We start from the raw sequence: 21,722 nt of genomic DNA, 5'->3' as shown, positions 1-21,722 counted from the left end.
GGGTACAAGGCGATATAACCACTGGCCCTCTGCTTATACCTCTGTACCTGCTTCCTCACCTAAATGTTGAGGGGTGGCTCATATTCCCTAAAAGGTTTTCACGTCTTAGGTGTTTCCAGATCGTCTCAGCAACATGGGAGCTGGGGAGAGAAACTAGGATTCTGTTCATTTTCCTCTGGTGGTAACTGGGCAAGTTCAGGTGAACGGTGACAAAGGGGCACCAGCTCTGGCTCCGAGAAACATGAGGACTTGTGTCTGAATAGGGGCCATAAATCTGTATGTTCACTTATTCCACCTTGTGAACTTCAATTACAAGTATTTCTGGTACCTGTAGGGTTTGGTCCAAGTGCTTGGTAAGCCATATTGATCTTGTAAAGGTCAACCAGTACCAATCTGGGGCATGGTCCAAGGAAGCTGGCAGTGCCAGGGTGCATGTGAGCCACTGAGGCCATGGGTAGAAAGAGCCACCAGAAGAAATGGGGTCTCCTCCTTGTCTTGTGTCTTGGGCACACCAGACCCTAGCCGCAAATCGCAGGGTCAGGCAGAAGCAGGTCTTTGGCTAGTGGTTAGCTTGTTTCTCAGGTACTGGGTGATACTTGATAATCTGGTTGGAGTCCTAACGCTCTAGATCAGGAGCTGACAAATTTCTTCTGTAAAAACCCATGTATAAAATATTTTAGACTTTGCAAGTCAAATGTCGCTGTTGCAACTACCCATTTCTGCCACTGTAATGTGAAAGTAGTCAGTGAACGAGTGTAGCCATGATCCAATAAAATTTATTTACAAAAATAGGCAGCGGGCCAAGTTGGGCCCAAGGACTGTAATTTCCCAACCAGTCTTTGATGACACTTAGTAGACGACCTGGCTGCCTGAGGGGACTACGATCCATTCTGCTTCTGTGAGATGGAAACCTCTAAGGTCTGGTGCTTTGCAGAGTTGTACATGGGTGTAGAACAGGGCAATGTGTATGGGAGTTTCTGACCAAGTGGTGGGTGCAGAGGCCAGAATGTGAGGGCCACACCAGAATAGGTTGAGCTTCCTTCTTCGTAAGAAACATCAACTGGTTTATTCCAGATCAGGCCCAACCCTCCTACCCCATACACACATGGTCCCTGGGTAGGCATTGTCCTTACTGGGCCCTTAAGAGCCCTTGTGCTGTGGCCTGACCACCAGGCCCTCTCTGGTGATGGCCCAGTTGTAGCTCTTCGGGGAGTCCAATGCTTCTTCCACCCGTGCCTCCAGGTTCTCTCGGGTGATGAAATTTTTTGCCTCCTCCTATTGTGAGAGAGAAGGCCAGCTGAATGGAAGTCTCCAGCACATGCCTGCTGCCTGCTGACCTTTTGCCCACTAAGGGAGAGGCTCCAGCTCTCTTTGGATGGATGCTTGGAGCCTAGGACCTCTGTAGAGGAGGATCCCACTACAGCTACGATCCTGCGGACCTTCCAGTGGAAAAATATCAGGCAGCCTTACCACGTTCGTCTTTCTCAGATAAGAAATCGCACCAGTTGTGACAACCTCTGGACCTGCTAGGTGGAATCAGTTCCTCAATGTTGCCTCAATGTCCTTCTTAATCTCTCTCAAACTTGACCTTCTCCTTCTGTTACTTTAATTCAGACCCCGTCCTTTGTTGCTGGATCACTCCTAACTGGTCTGCTTTTAAGCCTCATACCTGATATCCTAGTCTAGAACATAACTTCAACAACTTTATCGCCCGTAAGGCAAAATACGAATTCCTTGTGGAACCGGGGGTCCCTCCCAGATGCAGGCTTACCATCACCCAGGTACTTGAACACTTTCCAATGTCAACTCTTACTTCTGCGCCTGCCAGGCACTCTCCTCGCACGCCATCTTTCCCAAATCCTCACCTACTTGCTAACTCTCAAGACTCAAGGCTGTTCACTCTCTCTTTGCACGCAGCCAGTGCCCCATTTCGCGGCGCCTAGGACTCCGAGTGCGGCCCAGGCGGAGTTCCTGGCCTCTAGCCCCAGCCCCTGGAGACACGGCCCACCTGCAGCTGCAACGCTTCCTGCTCCTTGAGCTGCGCCCAGGCTTGTGCCTCTCGGGCCCGCCGGGCCTTCTCCTCCGCCTGCCGCTGCTCCTGCTCCCGCGCTTCCTGCCGCAGCCTCGCTAACCTGGGGTGGAGGGCAACAGGCAGAGACTCAGTGCGTCTGGATCTCCCCCGCGCCAGCCAGCGGCTCGCCCCGCCTCCCGGCCCACTCACCGCAGCTCGTGCAGCCGCTGGTTCTCGGCCTGGTTCCAGGCCATCAGGTCGCGGTGCTCAGTGGCTTCCTGCAGAGCCTTGCGCTCTGCCAGAACCCCGGCCCGGGCCTCGTGCATCTTCTTCCGCACCTCGGACACGAACTCAAGCCTGGGCAGAGACGCGCCAAAGTCGGCACCCTCTACGCCCGCCCGGACACACCGCCCACGGCGCCGACGCCCGCCTCCCTTTAAGTCGTACACACCTGAGGGCGCGCACCGTCTGGCGGTAATGTCGGTAACGCTCCGTCAGCACGAAGAACTCTACAGGATCCACCGCAGGCGGGGTTGTCACGCGCCCGAGCTTGGATTTGGCCGGCGGGTCATGGCGGGTCTTGCGGCCGCGAACCGGCTGCAGCGACAGGGCCCAAGGCCCACACGGGGGTCTCGCCCCCAGGACCCTCAGCGCGCGCAGCATGGCCCAGGATGCCCCGCGTCCGGCGCGCCGCACGGCATCACGGGGCCCGGAAGCGGGCGCGGGGCACCACGGGACTCGTAGTCCGCGGGCTCCGCCTCCCACCTCCTGGAGCCGGGTCGAGGGGAGCGCACCTGCCAACATCTGCATCTACCCCTCAACGTCTGCGTCCACCCCCGGCCCGCTGGCTCTGGCTTCGCCCTTCCTGCGAGGCCTGCCATGACCCGCCCCGTGTCCCTCCCGCCGGCGGGTCCGGCCCGCGTCCCTCCAGCCCCCGCGCGGGGTAGGGTCTCAGCGCGGGTGGGCAAGGGACGACTGAGAGAACTCGAGGCAGTAGCTTCAGGGAGTTCACATCGTTATTGGAGGGCTGCAGGGCGCGGCGCTCTAGGTTCGGTCTGCGCGGGGAGGAAGCGGGTATTTTAGCAGATGTCCTGGCAGCCCAGCTGCGACCTTGCCCGCCCCCTCTCCTCCAGACCTGTCCCCGCGGAGCTGGACGTGGCCTTCTGGCGGACGCGCCTTGGCTGCTAGAGGACCCAGCGTGGGCGCTCTGTAGCTCCTTGGGTGTTGCCCACCCTTAACCTGGTATGTAAAAGCCTGAGCTCACACCGACTTAAACTCGGTGATAAGTTTTTGCCTTATGGGAATTTAACCACTTTCTCCTTCAGTTAGCGCCCTCCTGGTGCACTTTAAAATAAATTTGCAAAATAGTAGTAATCCATCTCTGCACTCGGTCTTCTGCAATCACCAAGTCATTGCTAGTGCAGTGACCACCTGGTTCTGGGGCCCCTTCTATTAGTGTGAGTTCACACTCCTCATCTCTTCCCACTGGGAGACACACTGGGTTCTCCTGATGATGAGAAAGAAGCCTAGAGGATCCCACTACAGCTATGGTCTTACTTATGGAGGTTTTAAGCACAATTGTCTCCTCCTACTCCACTAATGACTTCTAATCTTTTACTTTAACATAAGTATCTTATCATAAATTGTTCCAAGAATTCTGGGAAATAGGAAGAATAGCAGATGGCATCTGGCTGTGTGCCTGAGGGTGCTTTGGCAGGGGGCATCTCTGTGTTTTCTCATTACCCCCTCTTCTGTCCACATAGCCCAGGTCCTTGGCCATAATGGCCCCTGGTGGCCAATGCCTGGGCCTCTCTCTGTACTTACCAGCAGTGTCTGCACCAGGCGCTGCTTCCTGTAGAGGGACCACCAGCCTGTGGTTCTGGCCTCCCAGGGCACACTGTTCTAAGGGGAGCCAGGGCATCGCTTGGGAGGTTATGGGCAGCCTTGTCTGGTCTGCTTGCTGCAGTGCCCAGGACCCTTCCTCAGAAGGGAGCGAAGGCTGTGGCCTGCCCACTACCCCATCCCAGGTTCACGGTAGGTGAAGGAGCTCCACCCAGCACCTTCTTCCTCCCACTCAGGCTGGGGAGACCCTTAACCTACCTGGGAACCTTGGGACATGCTGTGGGTGCTGGGCTGAGCTGGAAGCCCGCTTTCCTCTGGGGTACCAGCCCTGGGACCAGTGCTGAGCCTTCGAGCGTCCAGGGTGGGCAGTCAGCAGCAGCAGTAGCAGAAGGCCTAGCCTGCAGCCGGCCATGACAGGGCTGCTCCCACGGATAGTGGACAGCACTCAAGAAGGCGGATACTTCCATCCACACCTCCTTCCTTTTCTTCCAGGGTCCCCTTGGACAGCTGGCGCTTCAGGGGCAGCTTTAGTGGTTCCTAATGCCCTTCCCTCTTCTGCCACTGCTCCTCATCCCAGGAGTCCAGGGATCTGGACCCCGGAGGCTCCTGGCAGCTAGCCTTCCCCAGACACCACCCCCCCCCCTCCCCAGGGCATAGAGGATTCCAGCCTTGCCAGCTGAGGGCCCTTCCTGGTCAGTCAGGCCTACCCCTCCTCCCGTCAGGGATTCCAGAAGTAGAAGGTTGGAAAAAGTAACAGAGACTCAGGTCAGGGGAGCCCTCCAAGAGACAGGCAGCAGTGTAGGGGCACTGGGGGCACCTGGTGCACAGCACCCTGCCTTTTCTCTGTGGTTTGCCATCTCTCTTCCATGGCAGTTGGGGATGTGGAATGGATGTGTGGTGGTGACAGGGGCAAGTGCTTTTACCCCTCGTCCCTCCCACAATAGAGGCAGCAGGCATAGAAACAGTGTTGGGGAGAGAAAGGGAAAGGGTTCCTTTTGGGACATGATTCATGGGTAAGAGGGACTTGGGAGGGAGAAGAGGAACAGAGTGCCATACACCCAGGACAGACTGCCATCCAGGAGTCCCAGCCCTTGGGGGAAAGCAGCCTCTTCACTCACGGAGGGAAAGCTGTGGACGAGGTGGCTCCTTGAGGTAGCTCCTCCAGGTGACAGTGGGACCCCCAGACAGCCAGCTCTGGGATTTATGGTGACTCCTCCCCCTGCTCCTGGTCCAGACTCCAGTGACGTCTCAATGAAGGGAGGGGGAGTAGCCTGCCACCCAACAACACTCTTCCCTTCCCAGTGCATGTTCCTAGCCACTGGCCCTGGGGTCACCAGACAGATTGCTCCCGCTCCCTGTCTTCCCAGGGATCTGAGGTGGTAGGACTGCTCCAGCCGGGCCACGCCCTTAAGAATCCTCCTCCCACTTCCTGGGCTGCATCCTCAGGCTCCTGCCCTCAGGCCTACAAAGCCCTCAGTCTTCCCTGACCCGAAAAGGAAATTGTGGCCCGGAGGCGGCAATGGCTGGGGACCCGTGTCCCACGCAGTTGGCAGCCTGAGTGGGGAGCCAGCAACCTGTGGAGAGGTCTGGGGGAGGCCATGGGGACCTAAGGGCTTGCTTGCTCAACTGTAAAAGGGGGGGATGGAATGAACCTCATCCACACACCTGAGCACCAGGGCTGGGTCGCTCTAGATGGAGGTAGTTTTGGGTGGGGCTTCTCTCTCCTCCCTGCAGGCCCATGAGAGGGGCTCAGCTAAGGGGGCAGTGCAGCATCTGTGGGCCTATGAGCAGGGGGTAGGAATAATCTTGCCTCCCAAGGTTCCAAGCCTTCCCCATCCTGTGCTCAACCCAAGACTATTCATGGAGTTTGGCACAGCTCACCTAGACACTTGAAACATGCCCCTGCCTCTCATTCTGCGTCAGCTCAACTTTCCACCACGGACCAGCTATTAGCTTTCCACCAGCTATTCGCCTGGAGCGGGGGCGGCGGGCAGAGGCCTGTTTACAGGGTTAATAGGCAATTTCCGCATTTGGGCTGAACAGCGAACGCAAGGGCCAGGGTCAGGCTTGATGGCGTGGTGGCCAGTCATTAGGAGAGCAGGTGTGTCAAATCCGGAGGCAAAGATGGGGGAGGGGATGGCATAACAGGCACCAGTTATTCATGGGCGCCTGGACTTCAGCTTCCCATGCAGGAAGGCACACATCAATTTCCAAACAATGTGTGGATTGTATGTTCAGTGAAATTGTTTTGGAAAATACTTTGTTCCTATATGTGTTGGTTAACCAAGTAATTTTTAGGAAAAACATTTGTTTTATGGTTTAGTGAAAATGATTCCTTTGAGTTCAGTAAACTAGCTTAGTTCTGGTTTGGATTTACAGAATGTTTTATTCAAAGTCCCTTGTGTTTATTTTAAAAGAGAAATGGGGTGCCTTTAGTTTGTGGTTTTTCCTAAAACATCCAAACCAGAACTAAGCTTCCCAAAGGATGCTCTTGTTCCTTTCTTTCTGGCCACATACATAGCTTTTCAGGAACGTTTGCTGTCCTCTTCCAGACTGTAGACTCTGGAATTGATCCTCATATCCCTCTCAGCAGGACACAGAAAGCCATGTGTTCACCGCTGAGCAACTAATGCTCGGTCCTGAGGATAGGACTTCATTCCAGTCTGGGAACTGCTTGTAGCCGGCTGGGAAAGCAGAGGCATAGAGCAGTGTGCTCGGGTGCTGCTGGAGCACAGAGGGGCACAAAGCCCTGAGCAGATGGTCTGGATGAAGGATGACAGAGTTAGCTGGAGTCCGCACACAGGGCAGCAGTGGTGCTCCAATATAAGGAACAAAATGGAGAAGAGTCAACACAGGAACTGCTGGCAGGTCTGGATCTGTGGGCTAGGGGTGGAGGGAGGGAGGCACAGAGAATGCTGGAAGGCTGGAGGAAGGGACCGAAGACTCTGGAGAGACAGGGTGAACCCCTGGGCATTGGGAGTGTGAGACAGGTGCCGTGGGTCATCGCGTGCAGTCACGTGGCAGGAAGCCGACCTGGAGCTCAGGGTTGGAGAAGAGCTAAGGGGGCATAACCTACAGACCACAGGAATGGCCAGTCTCTGAAGAAGGAGAAAGGAGGAGCAGTGGCTCCAGAGTGAGGATAAAGTCAGAAGGCAGGAACTCGTGGACAGAGAGTGGATCCCCGGAAATTGGAAAGAAAGAAATCTGTGGGGATGACTATGGAAGAGGTGAGAGGGAGTCTATCATAAAGGCAGAAGACTTTAGGCCTGGGGGAAGTGGTGTTTGTTTGTTTTTTAAATTTTTAAAATGTTTGTTTATTTTTGAGAGAGGGAGAGAGAGTGCGCAAGTCAGGGAGGGGCAGCGAGAGGGGAATAGAGGATCCAAATCAGGCTCTGCTGTCCGTATGGAGCCTGATATAGGTGCTTGGGCCCAAGAACCAGGAGATCATGACCTGAGCTGAAGTCACACACTTAACTGACTGAGCCACTCAGGCACACCGCCCCCCCCCCCCTTTTTTTTAAATCAAAGACTTGTACATTTGGTGGTGGTCAGAGGGGTGTTGAAGGGAACTGAACGCCCAGGAGGGTGCTGACTTGATGAAGTGAGGTCTGAGCACGGTGGGCACTGGATGCCTCGCCCTCCCCATTCTGAGAAATCTGCACTGGCTCACGCTCCCTGGGGCATAGCTAACTAGCTGGGAGATGGGCAATGGATGAAGCAATCACCCTTGCCATTCTCACACGACTGTGTGGTGTGAGCCCTGATACACTTCCCTTTAGTCTCGACTAGTTCCCGTTGGGTTTATGTCTCTTGCAACCATGCAAGGCCTGCTTGAAGATGTCTGTTAAGCAACCAGTGGTATTTAAAATACTGGCCTAGCCACCAAGCAAATCAGCGTGGACTCCAGCAGAAAGCTGCCAGCCCACACTAGTGAGCTGGTAGAGATACTCAGTCCTTCTGTAAAAACCCTTGTAAGCACTGGTGTGTAAGCTGCTCAATGCCAGCCCGAGCAACAGGAGGTAGGCAGCCTGGTGGGGGGTAGCGAGGCAGCACAGGCATGAGAAGGGCTCTCCTATAAGTTGGCTATGTAGCTTGTTGACCCCAGCCTGCTCTTCTCCATCTGCCAGGAGGCAGCCTGCAAAAAATCAGGGTCTCCTTCCCAAACATGGCACGTCTCCTCAGAAATCCTTCATATTCTGTCTTTGCTTAACTTACTTATGCTTCTTTGAAAACCACTGAGTTTTTAATTTATTGCCCCTTGGAGTTCCTTAGTTCTTACAGAAGGACCGAGTACTTCTGACACATACTCACCTCACAGAAACTTCCAGAGGTTGTCTGTCATGGTGCCCCTGCCTCCCGAGGATATCCTGAATATGTGGTGAACTTGGCTTCCATCTTGGAGCCAACCCATCTGTTCACCTGGGCTCTGAGGCCTTCTGTAATGTGGCTCTGTATGACTTTGCCTCCTTTTGCTCATCCAAATTCCCAGCATCCCTTGGGTAGCTCAAGTCCCATCTCCGCCAAAAAGCACACCAGCAATGACCTGAGTGTGCCTCCACGGCCCAGAATGGAGTGCCACTTCTCACTCCTGACAGCCTGAGTAGCCCAGGGCCTATCCCTGCTTCTTGAAAAAGGCCCCACAGGCCACAAGACTCTCTCAGCCTCGCACTGAGGCTGTCGCAGCTGTGGCAACCAGTTTACGCTCCTGTTCCCATCAGGAGCTGCTCATGAGGATGAGAGGCAATGAAGAGACCCACCCTCCCAGCTGTGCCAACCAAAGACTACGTTTCCTAGCAATTCTATTGTCCTATGGTACAGCCTAGGACTAAGTTTTAGCCAATGGGGTATGAGTGCAAATGGAAAGAAGGCTGTAGGAAGCTTCATGTCCTTAGAAATGAGGTTGCTTGCTCGCCATCTTCTTTCTGCTTCTCCATGGGAGAAGACGGTGATCCAGCTTCAGCCACAAGGACACGAATAACATCCTAAAGGGACACTGGGACCACAAGATGGGAGGACACTAGGTCTCTGGACTGGGCACACCGTTACATGAGAAATAAATGAAACACCCACCTTATTTAAGACACAAAAGTTAGACGCTTTTGTGTAATACGTCAGGCTTGATACCGAGTTGGGATCGAAGACTCCCATCACCCTGGCCTCTGGGTCTGAGGCACTTCTCATAAAAAAGTCCAAATATGAAATGAAGTGAAATTTTGTTAAATTAAATGAAAGCTATTTAACCCAGTAAGTGTGGATATAAAGGCTTATCCTGGACAAAGCAACACAATCCAGAGTTTTGTAGCACAATCCAGATTGGCATTACTTAGCCAGCTACCTCCTCTCTCTTCCATGCCCCGTGCTAGGGAAACAGTGGGGACCCTGGCCATGTTCCCAGGGAGCGAGGCTGGCTGGGATCACCGCACCAAAGACGTGCTGAGAATGAGACATGGGTCCTGGCAACTAGCTAAGAGCTGGAGAGGCTGCGCGGGTCCGAAAGGAGTCGTCGAGAAGACTACGGCTTCTGAGACCAGCTGAGACAGCACACTGAGAGCAGGGCCAGGAGTGGCCTGGGAGAGCCCTGGCCCTGGTACAGCTGCCCCACCCCAGACAAAGGGAGACGCTTCCTTAGGGAGTCAAAGCTTTTATTACCTGATAATCCCTAGTGTGGTGCCAGAGATACCGCTCTGGTCCCCTTACTCCCCACAGTGGGTTGTGAGTGGTGGGGGAGGGGGTAGAGAGGGGAGGGATTATTTACAGAACAGGGGGGGTGGGGGTAGGCACCAGGACAACCAGTTTCCTCAAGAGCTCTGAGAACTTTGTGCTTATTTTCTTAGTTGACACTGAGCTACCTGGAATGAGTTTTGTGTTTCTTCTTCAGGAAAAGATGTCTAAACCAAAGAATAATACAGCCCAATTTCCAGGCAGAGGATTTCACGATATCAATCCAAACATCACACTATTTAATTCCCCAATAAAACATTGGAAAAAGGACTATCAGTGCTAACACATTTACATATAAAATCTCCACCTAATAGGTAATAGAAGCCTATGTACCAATTTCTAAAACAGTTATAAGATATATACACAATTTTGGGTATATTAACAAAACAGAATATTACAAAATATTAAAGGCAATTTTCCTGTCCACCGGGTCTCATCGCCTCTTACTTGAAGTTGGCATAGTCTGAAAATGCGTCAATATATTCCTGCACCACCTTGTAGCAGAACTCATACTGTTCCTGGAGAGCACAAGGAGGGAAAAGCCAGGGTTACTGACAAGAACAAGGTACCTGCAGTTCCTGACAAACCTATTTTACAAAAAATGGAAAACCGAGAGGAAATGAACGTTCTTGGACTTGCACCTGAGCCCTGACCTGCCTGTACTCTCCTTCTGGGTTGAGTACAGCTAATTTCCTCTGGATGGAGGTGAACTGAGAGGAAGATGTCGTCCTAGGCCTACAGTGGTCAGACGTGAGTGTGCTGGGCTGGCAAACCACGCAAGCAGGGAGACGGCTCTGTGGGGCCCACACCTCACCATGGTAGCCAAGCTGCAGGCGCCCTGGCTCTCAAAGCCTCACCAACTCCCCAAACTCTTAAAATGTATTTTTCTTCCCCTTCAGACATGTCTCTCGGAGGTTCAGGGACCCTTTTGGATGCTTATCCCCATACTCGGTGGTTACTGATCACCGAGACGGTCAGGAGCCTGAACCAAAGAAAGGAAGCACTCCTGAGACTTCCCACGCCAGGACCCATGGAGCCCCGTGGGGCACCCAGCCACCCCCTCTAGCCTTCACAGAGTCCGCTTGGTTCTCTTACTGGTGGCAGGGCTGTGCCCCTCTGCTCTCAATGCCCGCAAGGCTCATTCTGTATGGGGCACCTTGGGGGAGGAGGGGCTGCTTGGAAAAGCCTCCCCCTGAGATGGCCCCGACAAAGAAGGGCTCTAGATGGGGCGGTGGTGTGGGCAGCATACCAGTGTCTGGACCATGTGTGGCCTCTGTAGCCGCAGGCTCTTGACGGTCTGGAAGACGTCCAAAATCCCCTCTGCTTTCACCCGTTCCAGGACTGTGCTTAGGGCACAGAAGGTCCCCGTCCGTCCTGCCCCTGCGCTGTAATAGAGCAGATGCACTTACCACATCTGTTACAGCCCACTGTGCTGATAAGGTGAAGACAGCGGCAACGAGCACATAGAGGCCGAGGGTAATGGTGACAGCTCCTGGGAAGGGCTGTCATCTAATGGAGCTGCTGGGGTGGGTTGGGGCAGGAGGCCCATTTGCTCCTCTCCAAGTAAGCCACATGCCCAGTCTGCTCTGAGGAGGAAGTGGCACCCCAGCTGTCCTTCCTGCACGGCCCACTTTGCCTGCTGAGGGACTTGCCCACAGGACAGCGAAGAACCTCACACATACCCCCCTCCTACCCAGCACTGAGCCTTCACTGTCTACCTGCAAATGTGCCTGAGTTGCCCTGACCCGCTGCTCACTCATGTTGGGATTCTAGTCTTGTCTTTCCTCTCCTGAGAAACCCTGCCCCTCTGCGCTGGGGTGTGTGTGTTGATTCTTTTCCGTGTCTCTCATTTGCTTCCTAAGTCCCAGGAATCCAGGCTCTGACCATGATATTATCTGCCCTGTTCAATGTCATCAGTTGCTTCAGCAGACCTTTCCTGAGTGCCTGCTGTGTGGCAGGGGCTGTGGAGGGGAGCAGTATCCCCAGACAATATGATATGCAGTGTGGGAAGGAAAAAGAGGAACAGGAGTTCTAGGCAGGGTGGTTGGGGAAGGTTCTCTAGTAGGAGGTCACATGAGCAGAGACCTGAAGAAGGCGAGGGCCAAGGCCCAGTAGCTGTCTGGGAGAGGAGTATCTTAGGCACAAGGCAGGATGTCCAGGTGTGGAAGCTGTGTAGCTGGATCTGATGGATGGACGGACGGACAGAAGGAAGGAGCGTGGTCGGGGCGAGGTGAGAGCCCTCAGATCATGTTGGGATTCTAAGTGATGTGGCCTGACTGAAGTTTTAAAAGGGTCTCTCAGGCTGCTGTGTTGAGAACAGGTAGGAAGGTGGGACAGGGAAATCAGCGAGGCCAGTATAAGTACTGGGAAGAAGGGGTGGTGGCTTAGAGAGATGCTGGTGGAGGGAGTGAGAAATACTTGATTCTGAAACTGCTTTCCATGTAGAGCCAGGTCGAACATGAGATGTGCATGGGTGAGGAAATAAGGAGAACAGTATGGCTCCAAAGCTTCTCATAGGAGTTAGCTGGGGGATGGAGATGCCACTTACTGACGTGGGGGAAGGCTGTGCAAATAGAAGGCTTAGAAAGAAAGACCAGAAGTTCTTATCTGAACCCTTTAAACTGAAGATGCCCAAGTGGAAATGTTGAGTAGGTAACTAGACATATAAATCTGGAGTTTAGGGGAGAGGGTGAACCAGTGATAATGACATGTGGGAGTTGGGATGAAAGCCAGGTGACAAGATGGGCTCACAAGAGGTCCAAGGACGAGGCCCTGGACCATGGATGAGGAGGAATCAGTTAATGAGGACACAAACCAGGACAGAAGTGTTGCTGAAAGCATTCCACAGAGAAGTGAGTGGTCAACTGTGTTTGATGCTGATGAAGGTCAAGGGTAATGAGACAGAATGATCTCTGGACTCAGCAACGTGGACGTCACAGGTAGCCCCCACTGGGGCAGCTGCAATGGAATGTGGGAGGAAAGGGGTTAACTGGAATGGGACAGAGAGAGAGAATGAGGAGAGAGGACCTGGGGCGTTAGTCTGGACAAATCTTTTGAGAAGCTTTACTATTAAGGAAAACAGAAACAGAGGGCTACCTGGAAGGAAATTAGAGCTAAGAGTTTTGTTTCTTTTTAAAAAAATTTTTTTTTTTAATTTTTTTTTCAACGTTTTTTATTTATTTTTGGGACAGAGCGAGACAGAGCATGAACGGGGGAGGGGCAGAGAGAGAGGGAGACACAGAATCGGAAACAGGCTCCAGGCTCTGAGCCATCAGCCCAGAGCCCGACGCGGGGCTCGAACCCACGGACCGTGAGATCGTGACCTGGCTGAAGTCGGACGCTTAACCGACTGCGCCACCCAGGCGCCCCTCTTTTTAAAAATTTTTTTAATGTTTATTTATTTCTGAGACAGAGAAAGACAGAGCATGAGTGGGGGAGGGGCAGAGAGAGAGGGAGACATAGAATCAGAAGCAGGTTCCAGGCTCTAGGCTGTCAGCACAAAGCCCGACGCAGGGCTCGAACTCACAAACCGTGAGATCATGACCTGAGCTGAAGTCGGTCGCTCAACCGAATGAGCCACCCAGGTGCCCTGAGGTAAGAGTTTTTAAAATATTAAGATGGGAGAAATTATAGCACATCTATATGAGGATGGTAGTTATCCAGACAGTTATTCAGAGGAAAACCTGATGATGTAGGATACTGAAGTCAAGTCCTGAGGAGACAAAAGCGGATGGAACTGATATCCAAGTGGAGGGTGTGTGCGGCAGACAGGCCTCACCATGGCCCCCATGATCCCCCACGATATCTTCTGTTGTTCATGCCCTCGTGTGATCTCCTCCCCTTGGGTGTGGGCAGGACATGTGCTGTGCTTCTAACCAACAGATTTACAGCAAGCGTGATGGGATGTATATAACTACACGCATATGATGTTACGCGGGATCATAATGCCTGTTTTGCAAGGAGACACTCTCTTTTTTGCTGGTTTAGAAGAAGCCAGCCGCCACACTGGGAAGGTCCATGTGGCATGGAATTTCAAACAACAGAGGCCCTCAGTACAGCTGCCTATAAGGAACTGAATGCTACTAACAACCAGGTGAGCTCAGAAATGGATCCTTCCCAATTGAGCATCAGATGGGACCGCAGCCCCAGCCAAAACCTTGCCTGCAGTCTTGTGAGACCCTGAAGCGCAGGACTCGCCTAAGATGTGCTCAGACTCCTGACCACAGAGACTGTAAGCTAAATGTGTGTTGTTTTAAGATGCGGAGATTAGCAATAGATGGTTAATGTAATGGGCTACAGAGAGAGCTCAGACAACTCATCCACTGGACAGGAGGGATGCAGGGTCCGCAGCACCACGGCAGGTGGATTGGCAGCTGTGGTGGTGGGAGCCTGTGGGAGTTCAGATTGCTTCTCTTTTCTTCGTCAAACAGAAATCACCGTCCTCTCTTAAGCGTGAGGACAGAAGAGGCAGTGGTGGTTTTAGGTTTGAGAGGAGGTGTGAAATAGTCATACAGGACAAAGTCTGGCAAGCTTTTCTATCAAGGGCCAGATAGAATACATCATTAGGTTTTGCTGAGAAAAGACAAAATCAAGATGTAACAGCGCAACTCTGACTTCTTATGTGCTGAGCAGCAGTGTGAGGTGAGGAGAGCACCACGTATGGTCTCAACTCTTTTGCTGGAGCACCAGAGCAGCCAGTACAGAAACAAATGGGCACAGCTGTGTTCCAATAAAACCTTATATGGGGGCACTGAAATCTGAATTTCAAGCAATCTTCAGGTCATAAAATAGTCTTCTGAGTAAAAAAATCTTTAAAAAATTTATTCATTTGTTTTTGAGAGAGACAGAGCACGAATGAACGAGGGGCAGAGAGAGAGGGAGAAGGACTGTAGAGCCCCAAGTGGGGCTCGAGCTTCAGCTGAAGTTGGGGCTTGAACTCACGGACTGTGAGATCATGACCTGAGTCGAAGTCGAATGCTTAACTGACTGAGCCACCCAGGCGCCTCTAGTCTTCTTTTGATTTAAAAACAAAAAAACCAAAAAGGCAAAAAAACATTTAAAAATGTAAAAATAGTTCTTAGCTTGCAGACCCATATAAAACTAGGTGGCAGGCCAGATATGGCAGTGGGTCCTAGTAGGTCCAGCCCTGGTCTAGAAGAGTGGAAGGTGCGGAAGGACAGCAAGGCAGCGCTAAGGGCCCACCATGAGACCAGCGGTCAGGATCATAAAATGAGGCCTGTAACCCAGTGCTTTTCTTCAGCCACACTCAGCTGCACGGTGCAGACGCAGGGTAGCTAGAGAATTTGGAGTTTGCCAAGAGAGGGTGACCAAGGGAGAGAAAAAAGTGTAGGGAAAGAAGTGTTTATCTGGGCAGGCCAAGAAATCCTTTTTCCTTAACATTTTTATTTATTATTTTCTAATTTAATTTTTCTAATTTAATTTAATTCTAATTTTAAGTAATCTCGAAACCCAACATGGGGCTCAAACGCACAACCCTGAGGATCAAGAGCTGCATGTTCCACCAACCGAGCCAGCCAGGCGCCCCACCAAGGAATCCTTTTAATTTTGCCAATCCAATGGATAAAAAGCCACGCTGCACTATTTTCATCCTCATTTCTCAGAATATTACTAGTAAAGTTTAGCATCTTTTCATGTTTACCATCCGTCTGTAGTAGCTGCTGCACTTGGCCACTTCTTCCTTAAGATTTCTTTCTTTTCTTCGTTTTCTTTTCCTTTCTTCTCTTTTCTTTCTTCCTCTTTTCCTCTCCCTTTCCTTTACCTCTTTCTTTCTTTCCTTTCTTCCCTTTCTCCTTCCTTCCTTCCTCCCTCCCTCCCCTCCTTCCTTCCTTATTTTGAGAGAGAGAGAACAAGTGGGAGAGGGGCAAAGAGAGAGGGAGAGACAGAATCCCAACCAGGCTCCACAGTGTTAGTGCAGAGCCTGATGTGGGGCTCAAACTCACGATGCATGAGATCATGACCTGACAAAAAATCAATAGTTGGATCCTTAACCAACTCAGCCACCCAGGCGCCCCTTTATTTTTCCTTTTTTTTTTTTTAAGTTTATTTTGAGAGAGTGTGTGCACATGCAAATGCAAGGGCAGGAGGGGCAAAGACACAGAGTGAGAGAGAATGTGAATGGGGGAGGGGCAGAGAGACAGGGACAGAGAGAATCCCAAGGGACTCAGGGCTCGTTCTCATGATCTTGAGATCATGACCTGAGCTATGCTTATCTGCCTGAGCTGCCTAGGTGTCCCCTTCCTTAAGATATTTTTAAGTGATCTCTACACCCCACGTAGTGCTCGAACTCAGGACCCTGAGGTCAAGAGTCTCATGCTCTACCCACGGAATCAGCCAGGTGCCCCCCAACAGAAACCTACGTTCTTTCCCTATCTCTCATTTGCCTTGCTCACAAAACAATAAGTCTAGAGGACTAACCCATGCCCAGTATATAAGCAGACTCCTCATTAATCTTTGCAGCTCTGTAGCATGAGATACATCAGAGCTTATGGAATCAGTCCCCTATTAATGTTTAGATAATTTACAACCTTCCTGAAGCACATTCACTGGATACATTCCTAGGAGTTCCTTTGCTCATTTTTCTATTTTTAAAACTAATTGGCAGGGATTTATACTCTAGTTTTCCTTCTCTTTTAAGTTTTTTTTTTTTCTTCCTAATTATAAAAGCAATACAAACTCATGGTACATTTTTTTTTTTAATAAAATGCAATCAAACATGCCCCAAACAATTCACCTTCACCACCCCCGCCTCAAATGAGTCCTCTTACCATCTTCTGTCAGTGACACCAACTACTATCAGTAACCCCGTTTCACACTTGGGATGTATCCTACACCCTGGACTCCTCTTTCACAAGTATGTTTTTAGCTTTGTTCATTTTTCTTCAAACTGTTTGAAAATAGTTGCCCTTTTCTCTTTTCCTGTGTTTCCTTTTTTTTATTAAAAAATTTTTTTTTAATGTTTTTATTTATTTTTGAGACAGAGAGAGACAGAGCATGAGCAGGGGAGGGGCAGAGAGAGAGGGAGACACAGAATCCGAAGCAGGCTCCAGGCTCTGAGTTGTCAGCATAGAGCCCGACATGGGGCTCGAACCTACAGACCGTGAGATCATGACCCGAGCTGAAGTCAGATGCTTAACTGACTGAGCCACCCAGGTGCCCCTCTTTTCCTCTGTTTCTTTTTTTTTTTTTAATTTTTTTTTCCAACGTTTTTTATTTATTTTTTTGGGACAGAGAGAGACAGAGCATGAACGGGGGAGGGGCAGAGAGAGAGGGGAGACACAGAATCGGAAACAGGCTCCAGGCTCTGAGCCATCAGCCCAGAGCCCGACGCGGGGCTCGAACTCACAGACCGCGAGATCGTGACCTGGCTGAAGTCGGACGCTTAACCGACTGTGCCACCCAGGCGCCCCTCTTTTCCTCTGTTTCTTAAGGAGGCCAGACCCTCACCCCCACATTGTCCAACTGGTCTCTCCACTGTCAGTCTCCCCTGTTGCTCTCCTGTATCCCATCATGGTCTCAAATGCTCCTCCTGCCCAATATCTTAATGTCACCGATTCCCTAGCACTTAATGCGAAGTTCAAACACCAAGACGCTCTTATCATCTTGGCCCCGTGCTGGTCGTCAAACTTGACTGCCACATGCTCACCAGGATGCTCACGGTCGCCTTCCCTGCCTGCCTCTCGTCACTTTCTCTGCCCCTCAGAGGGCTGGGGAGAGTGGTACCTGCAGTGCACAGTGATGGGGTGGTTCCCTGACTGCTGCTGCTGCTTCTGCACGGCTGCGATGATGCTGATCATGCCCTTTCCGTCGCTGGGGATGCCCACTTCGGGCCAGCCATGGAAGTGGAACTGCCGGATCTGCCGGCTCTTGTTCTCCTTTGGAAGAAGGGGGATCAGAGATGCAGGGCACCGTGGCTCTCCCCGTGGGAGGAGGCGCACCCACCGGCCACCTTACCCTGGTGTTGGTGACTAGGAGGTCTCGGACGGTGTAGCTCTCACATTCCTCCTCCTTCTTCAGCTCTACTGTGATGTCTCCATAGGACACTACTCCATCCGAGGGCCAGTACTGGGCACATTTCTCCTGGAGAGACAAATGGGAGAGGTGAGGCATCCGGGATATGATGTATGGCAGAGGCAGGGCTGCCTTCTGAGCTGCCTGGTCCCTTCTTAGCCAGCTCTTACTGGACACACTTCATCTCCAAGGTACCAAAACATCAGTGCCATTACATTACTTAATATCACTCCAATTAACTTCTGATCCTCACTAGGACATCTATAACTGACCCTTGAACAACACGGGTTTGAGCTGCATGGGCCCATTCATATACAGACTCTTCTGGATAAATACAGTACAGTACAAATGTATTTTCTCTTCCTTACAATTTTTTTAATGCCATTTTCTTTTCTCTCTAGTTTATTATGAGAATAAGTATAGAATATGTAAAACATACAAAATATGTGCTAACGGTTTATGTTACCGATAAGTCTTCAGGTCAGCAGTAGGCTAGCTATTCATTACATTTTTTTGTTTTGTTTGTTTTTTACTTTTTTTTTTTTGAGGGCAAAGGGAGAGGCAGAGGGAATCTTTTTTTTTTTTTTTTTTTTAATGTTTTTATTTTATTTTTGAGACAGAGAGAGAGAGAGCATGAGCAGGGGAGGGGCAGAGAGAGAGGGAAACACAGAATCCGAAGCAGGTTCCAGGCTCTGAGCTGTCAGCACAGAGCCTGACGCGGGACTCAAACTCACGGACTGTGAGATCATGACCTGAGCTGAAGTCGGGACACTTAACCGACTGAGTCACCAGGAGCCCCTATTCATTACCATTTTTGATGAGTCAAACGCTATAGACAGGTTTTTTTTTCTCAAAAAATTTTTAAGTTTACTTATTTTGAGAGACAGAGCAGAGGAGGGGCAGAGAGAGAGGGAGAGAGAGAATCCCAGGCAGGCTCTGTGCTGTCAGTGCAGAGTCCGATGTGGGGCCCAAACTCATTAACTATGAGATCGTGACCCGAGCCAAAGCCAAGAGTCAGATGCTTAATCGACTGAACCACCCAGATGCCCCGGCACAGATTTTTTTTTTTTAATTGAAGTACAGTTGACACACAGTGTTAATTTTAGGTATGTGACACAGTAATTTGGCACATCTATCCATTATACTGTGCTCACCCAAGCATAGCTACCATCTGTCACCATATAATGCTATTATGATACCACTGACTATATTCCATATGCTATAGCTTCCATCCCTGGGATATACAGATTTTTTTTTTTTAAATGTTTATTTTTGAGAGAGAGCAAGTGAGCAGAGGAGGGGCAGAGAGAGAGGGAGACACAGAATCCGAAGCAGGCTCCAGGCTCTGAGCTGTCAGCACAGAGCCCAATGCGGGGCTCGAACCCACAGACTATGAGATCATGACCTGAGCGGAAGTTAGATGCTTAACTGACTGAGCCACCCAGGTGCCCCTACAGATTTCTGACTGCACAAAGTGGGAACAGGGTGCTAGGGGTTGAACAACAACTCCCATGTTGTTCACGAGTCAAATGTAAATTTAAAAACTTAATTCCCTTACTGGACATAATCCCTTAACGTTTCGGTGTTACTTACAGTCTAATTTGCAATATATTACGGTATCTCTGAAGAGCTCTGACCATCACCTCAGCTGCATCCAACACTCAATGGCAGGGTGGAGAGAAATGTCTTTGCTCCAATGCCTCCCCATCCCTTGTTCCCTTGGGGTGTTTCTACATCTTACAGATGTTTACATATGTCAGACTGCTAAGCCAGAGAAACTGACCCCAGTGACATTCCCATCCAGCCATGGTGCTTCAGACAGCACAGGCCACAGCACCCTTTCATCCCCTTCCTCTTTTTTTTTTTTTTTTTAATGTGTATTTATTTTAAAGAGAGAGACAGAGACAGAGAGCGAGCAGGGGAAGATAGAGAGAGAGAGAGGGAGACACAGAATCGCAAGCAGGCTCCAGGCTCTGAGCTGTCAGCACAGAGCCTGACGCGGGCTCATTCATGAGATCATGACCTGAGTGGAAGTTAGATACTCAACCGAGCCACACTGGCACCCCATCATCCCTTCCCTCTTTATCTTGTTTTTGTTCTTTTTTGAGAGAAAGAGACAGACTGGGGGAGAGAGAGGGAGAATCGTAAGCAGGCTCCATGCTCAGCACGAAGTCTGACACGGGGCTTGATCCTACAACCCTTGGACCATGACCTCAACCAGTCGGCTCAACTGACTGAGGCACCCAGGAGCCCGTCTTCTTTATCTTTTGATCCTGCAATGGCACCCGCACTGCTGTCCTTGCTAGTGAGCAGGAGATGGTTTATGGCCTGTCTTGCTGGCATCTGGCTCAATTTCCTCCACAGCTCCTTGTGGGCAGCGACTGCCACTTTTCATCTTTGTCTCTCCGGCACCTTGCACACTACCTGCATGTGGTAGGCTCTCAGTATCTGGTAAATGAATTTGTTCAATGCTTGCAGAATGGGTCAGGCTATAAATACATAAATAAAACAATATAGTTATACTGTCCATTTCTTCAGAGCATTTCGGTGAAGATCTCGGACACTTCACTACTGGCAATTTTAAAATCCTCAACCACAAATGTATTTTACATTCACTGGGAAAATTATGAGAAGTAGAAAAATAAAAATCACCAATAGTCTCTCAGTCCGAATAAACTAATCATTAGAAGTCCATTTTAGTGACTCTTCTTGCTTTTCATATGTGTAATCATTCATTACCCACTTTATAAATGATGTTGAGCTCATTCTAAAACACCGAATTATTAAAGTGGTGGATCACAGCAATGTCATAGACTAGGGCTTTTCCACGATGTGCCCACTGGGGGCCCTGGGGATGCCTTGGGGGTTGGGGCCCTGGGACCTCTTCTCAAGAAAAACAGCTTAAAAAAATTCTAATTAAGGCTCTTAAACAAGAGATTATGTTGGTTTTTAGGGCATTAGTGAGTGGAATGAGTTTTGCTGCCATAGTTCCCTCCCAACACTGCCTTTACACAGCTTACCAGCTACGAGTGAAGACTGGAACTTTAAAACCATTACCAGTGCTAAGATCCAAATGGGCTTGAGAGAAATGAAGTGTATGAGCTAGAATCACAGTATGACTAGAAAAAGAAATAGTACGGACCCACAGTTGATGGCTTTCAGGTATTTGAGACCTCAGTGGTGAGGCACAACAGAGAAGAAAAGGAGTAAACTGGAAGGAGGCCTCCAGGGATACAGAGTTAGGGAACTAAGTTTTGAGGGAGAAGGCTCTGGAATACACAAGAACAGCTCCAGTTTAGAAATCTCCTGGGGTGACTTTTCTCTGGGCCAAAGGAGAGGAACCCCCTTCCTTAAGCAGGCAGAATGGGGACCTGAGGAATCCAGAACAGGGGCCAGCAGCCGTACCTACTGATGCCCAGGGCTACAAAGGCCTTGGGATCCTGCTGAGGAGGGAGATGTGAGCTGGAGACCAGGCCTGTGCAGAACACAAAGCAAGGGCAAAGGTGGGACCCCCCCTCGCAGGGAGTAGGCTGTGACCCATCTCAGAAGCCATGCTCCACTCAGCAGCTAGAGGGCAGAAGGGAACGAGGGAAAATGGAAACTGTATTTAAAATGAGCAAGGGAAACTGTGAGGAAGAACAATGTAATTCAAGTCTTGGGACTGGATATCAATATGAAAGGTTCCTAAATTTTGTATGCATAAGTAAATTTCCCCTCAAGATCTCAGGAAGCCCCAAATGGACTTTAAGCAGTGACCACAGTTAGGTTTATGTTTTCAAAATGATCTCCGGCTGCCATGTGAGGTGACTAAAAGTGGGTGGAATGGAAGCAGGTAGACGGGCTGCCAGGCTACTTCAGTGGTGCAGGTGAGGGGGCGGTGGTTTCTAGGACGGGTCAGTAGTTACACTAGAGAGAAGCAGATATGGTCAGCACAGGTCAGACCTCACCGGTGTGAGGAGTGAGGAAAGGGGAGCGATGAAGGGAACTCCTAGACTTCTCCCTGAACAACCGGGTGGAAGGCGGCACCACCTACTGAGATGGCAAGACTGGGGTGGACTAGTATGGGGGAAGGAGGAAATCAAGTTTCATCTGGGCCAGGTGGAGTTCGAGATCCTCAACG

General features: G+C 50.7%; 3 protein-coding genes across 8 annotated transcripts in view; all 3 read right to left on the bottom strand.

Moving 5' to 3' along the window:
* Positions 1-760: 760 nt before the first annotated feature.
* On the bottom strand, positions 761-2,717 carry MRPS26 (mitochondrial ribosomal protein S26). The gene is made up of 4 exons (XM_043602754.1): positions 2,463-2,717; positions 2,222-2,368; positions 2,009-2,132; positions 761-1,275 (listed from the first exon to the last, which is right to left on the bottom strand). The coding sequence occupies exons 1-4, from the start codon at positions 2,672-2,674 to the stop codon at positions 1,141-1,143; spliced, it is 618 nt and encodes a 205-aa protein (XP_043458689.1). The 5' UTR covers positions 2,675-2,717; the 3' UTR covers positions 761-1,140.
* Positions 2,718-2,853: 136 nt separating this feature from the next.
* LOC122496494 (progonadoliberin-2) lies at positions 2,854-7,202 on the bottom strand. The gene is given in 3 exon segments (XM_043602755.1): positions 2,854-3,915; positions 3,918-3,992; positions 4,112-7,202. Coding segments are annotated over 3 exon segments (519 nt in total). The 5' UTR covers positions 4,266-7,202; the 3' UTR covers positions 2,854-3,625.
* Positions 7,203-9,478: 2,276 nt separating this feature from the next.
* Positions 9,479-21,722, bottom strand: part of PTPRA (protein tyrosine phosphatase receptor type A) — a 160,973-nt gene continuing 148,729 nt past the window's right edge. For all 6 annotated transcript variants that reach the window (XM_043602749.1, XM_043602751.1, XM_043602748.1 and 3 more), the window contains 4 exons: positions 17,546-17,671; positions 17,315-17,466; positions 10,824-10,959; positions 9,479-10,092 (listed from right to left, as the gene is read on the bottom strand). In XM_043602749.1, coding sequence (XP_043458684.1) covers positions 10,018-10,092; positions 10,824-10,959; positions 17,315-17,466; positions 17,546-17,671 — 489 coding nt within the window. In that variant the 3' untranslated portion in view covers positions 9,479-10,017. The remainder of the gene's footprint in view (positions 10,093-10,823; positions 10,960-17,314; positions 17,467-17,545; positions 17,672-21,722) is intronic.

This window comes from Prionailurus bengalensis, chromosome A3 (assembly GCF_016509475.1).
Source record: "Prionailurus bengalensis isolate Pbe53 chromosome A3, Fcat_Pben_1.1_paternal_pri, whole genome shotgun sequence".
NCBI lineage: Eukaryota > Metazoa > Chordata > Mammalia > Carnivora > Felidae > Prionailurus > Prionailurus bengalensis.
Note: the sequence above shows the minus strand (reverse complement) of the source record. Positions and strands in the feature narration are given on the sequence as shown.

Excerpts from the sequence above, each read along its gene's own strand:
- MRPS26 (XM_043602754.1), bottom strand. The coding sequence starts at position 2,674 with ATGCTGCGCGCGCTGAGGGTCCTGGGGGCGAGACCCCCGTGTGGGCCT. Across the intron at positions 2,133-2,221 it reads CAGCGGCTGCACGAGCTGCG|GTTAGCGAGGCTGCGGCAGG; the intron begins GTGAGTGGGCCG and ends CCTCCACCCCAG. Across the intron at positions 1,276-2,008 it reads AGGAAGCGTTGCAGCTGCAG|GAGGAGGCAAAAAATTTCAT; the intron begins GTGGGCCGTGTC and ends CTCTCACAATAG.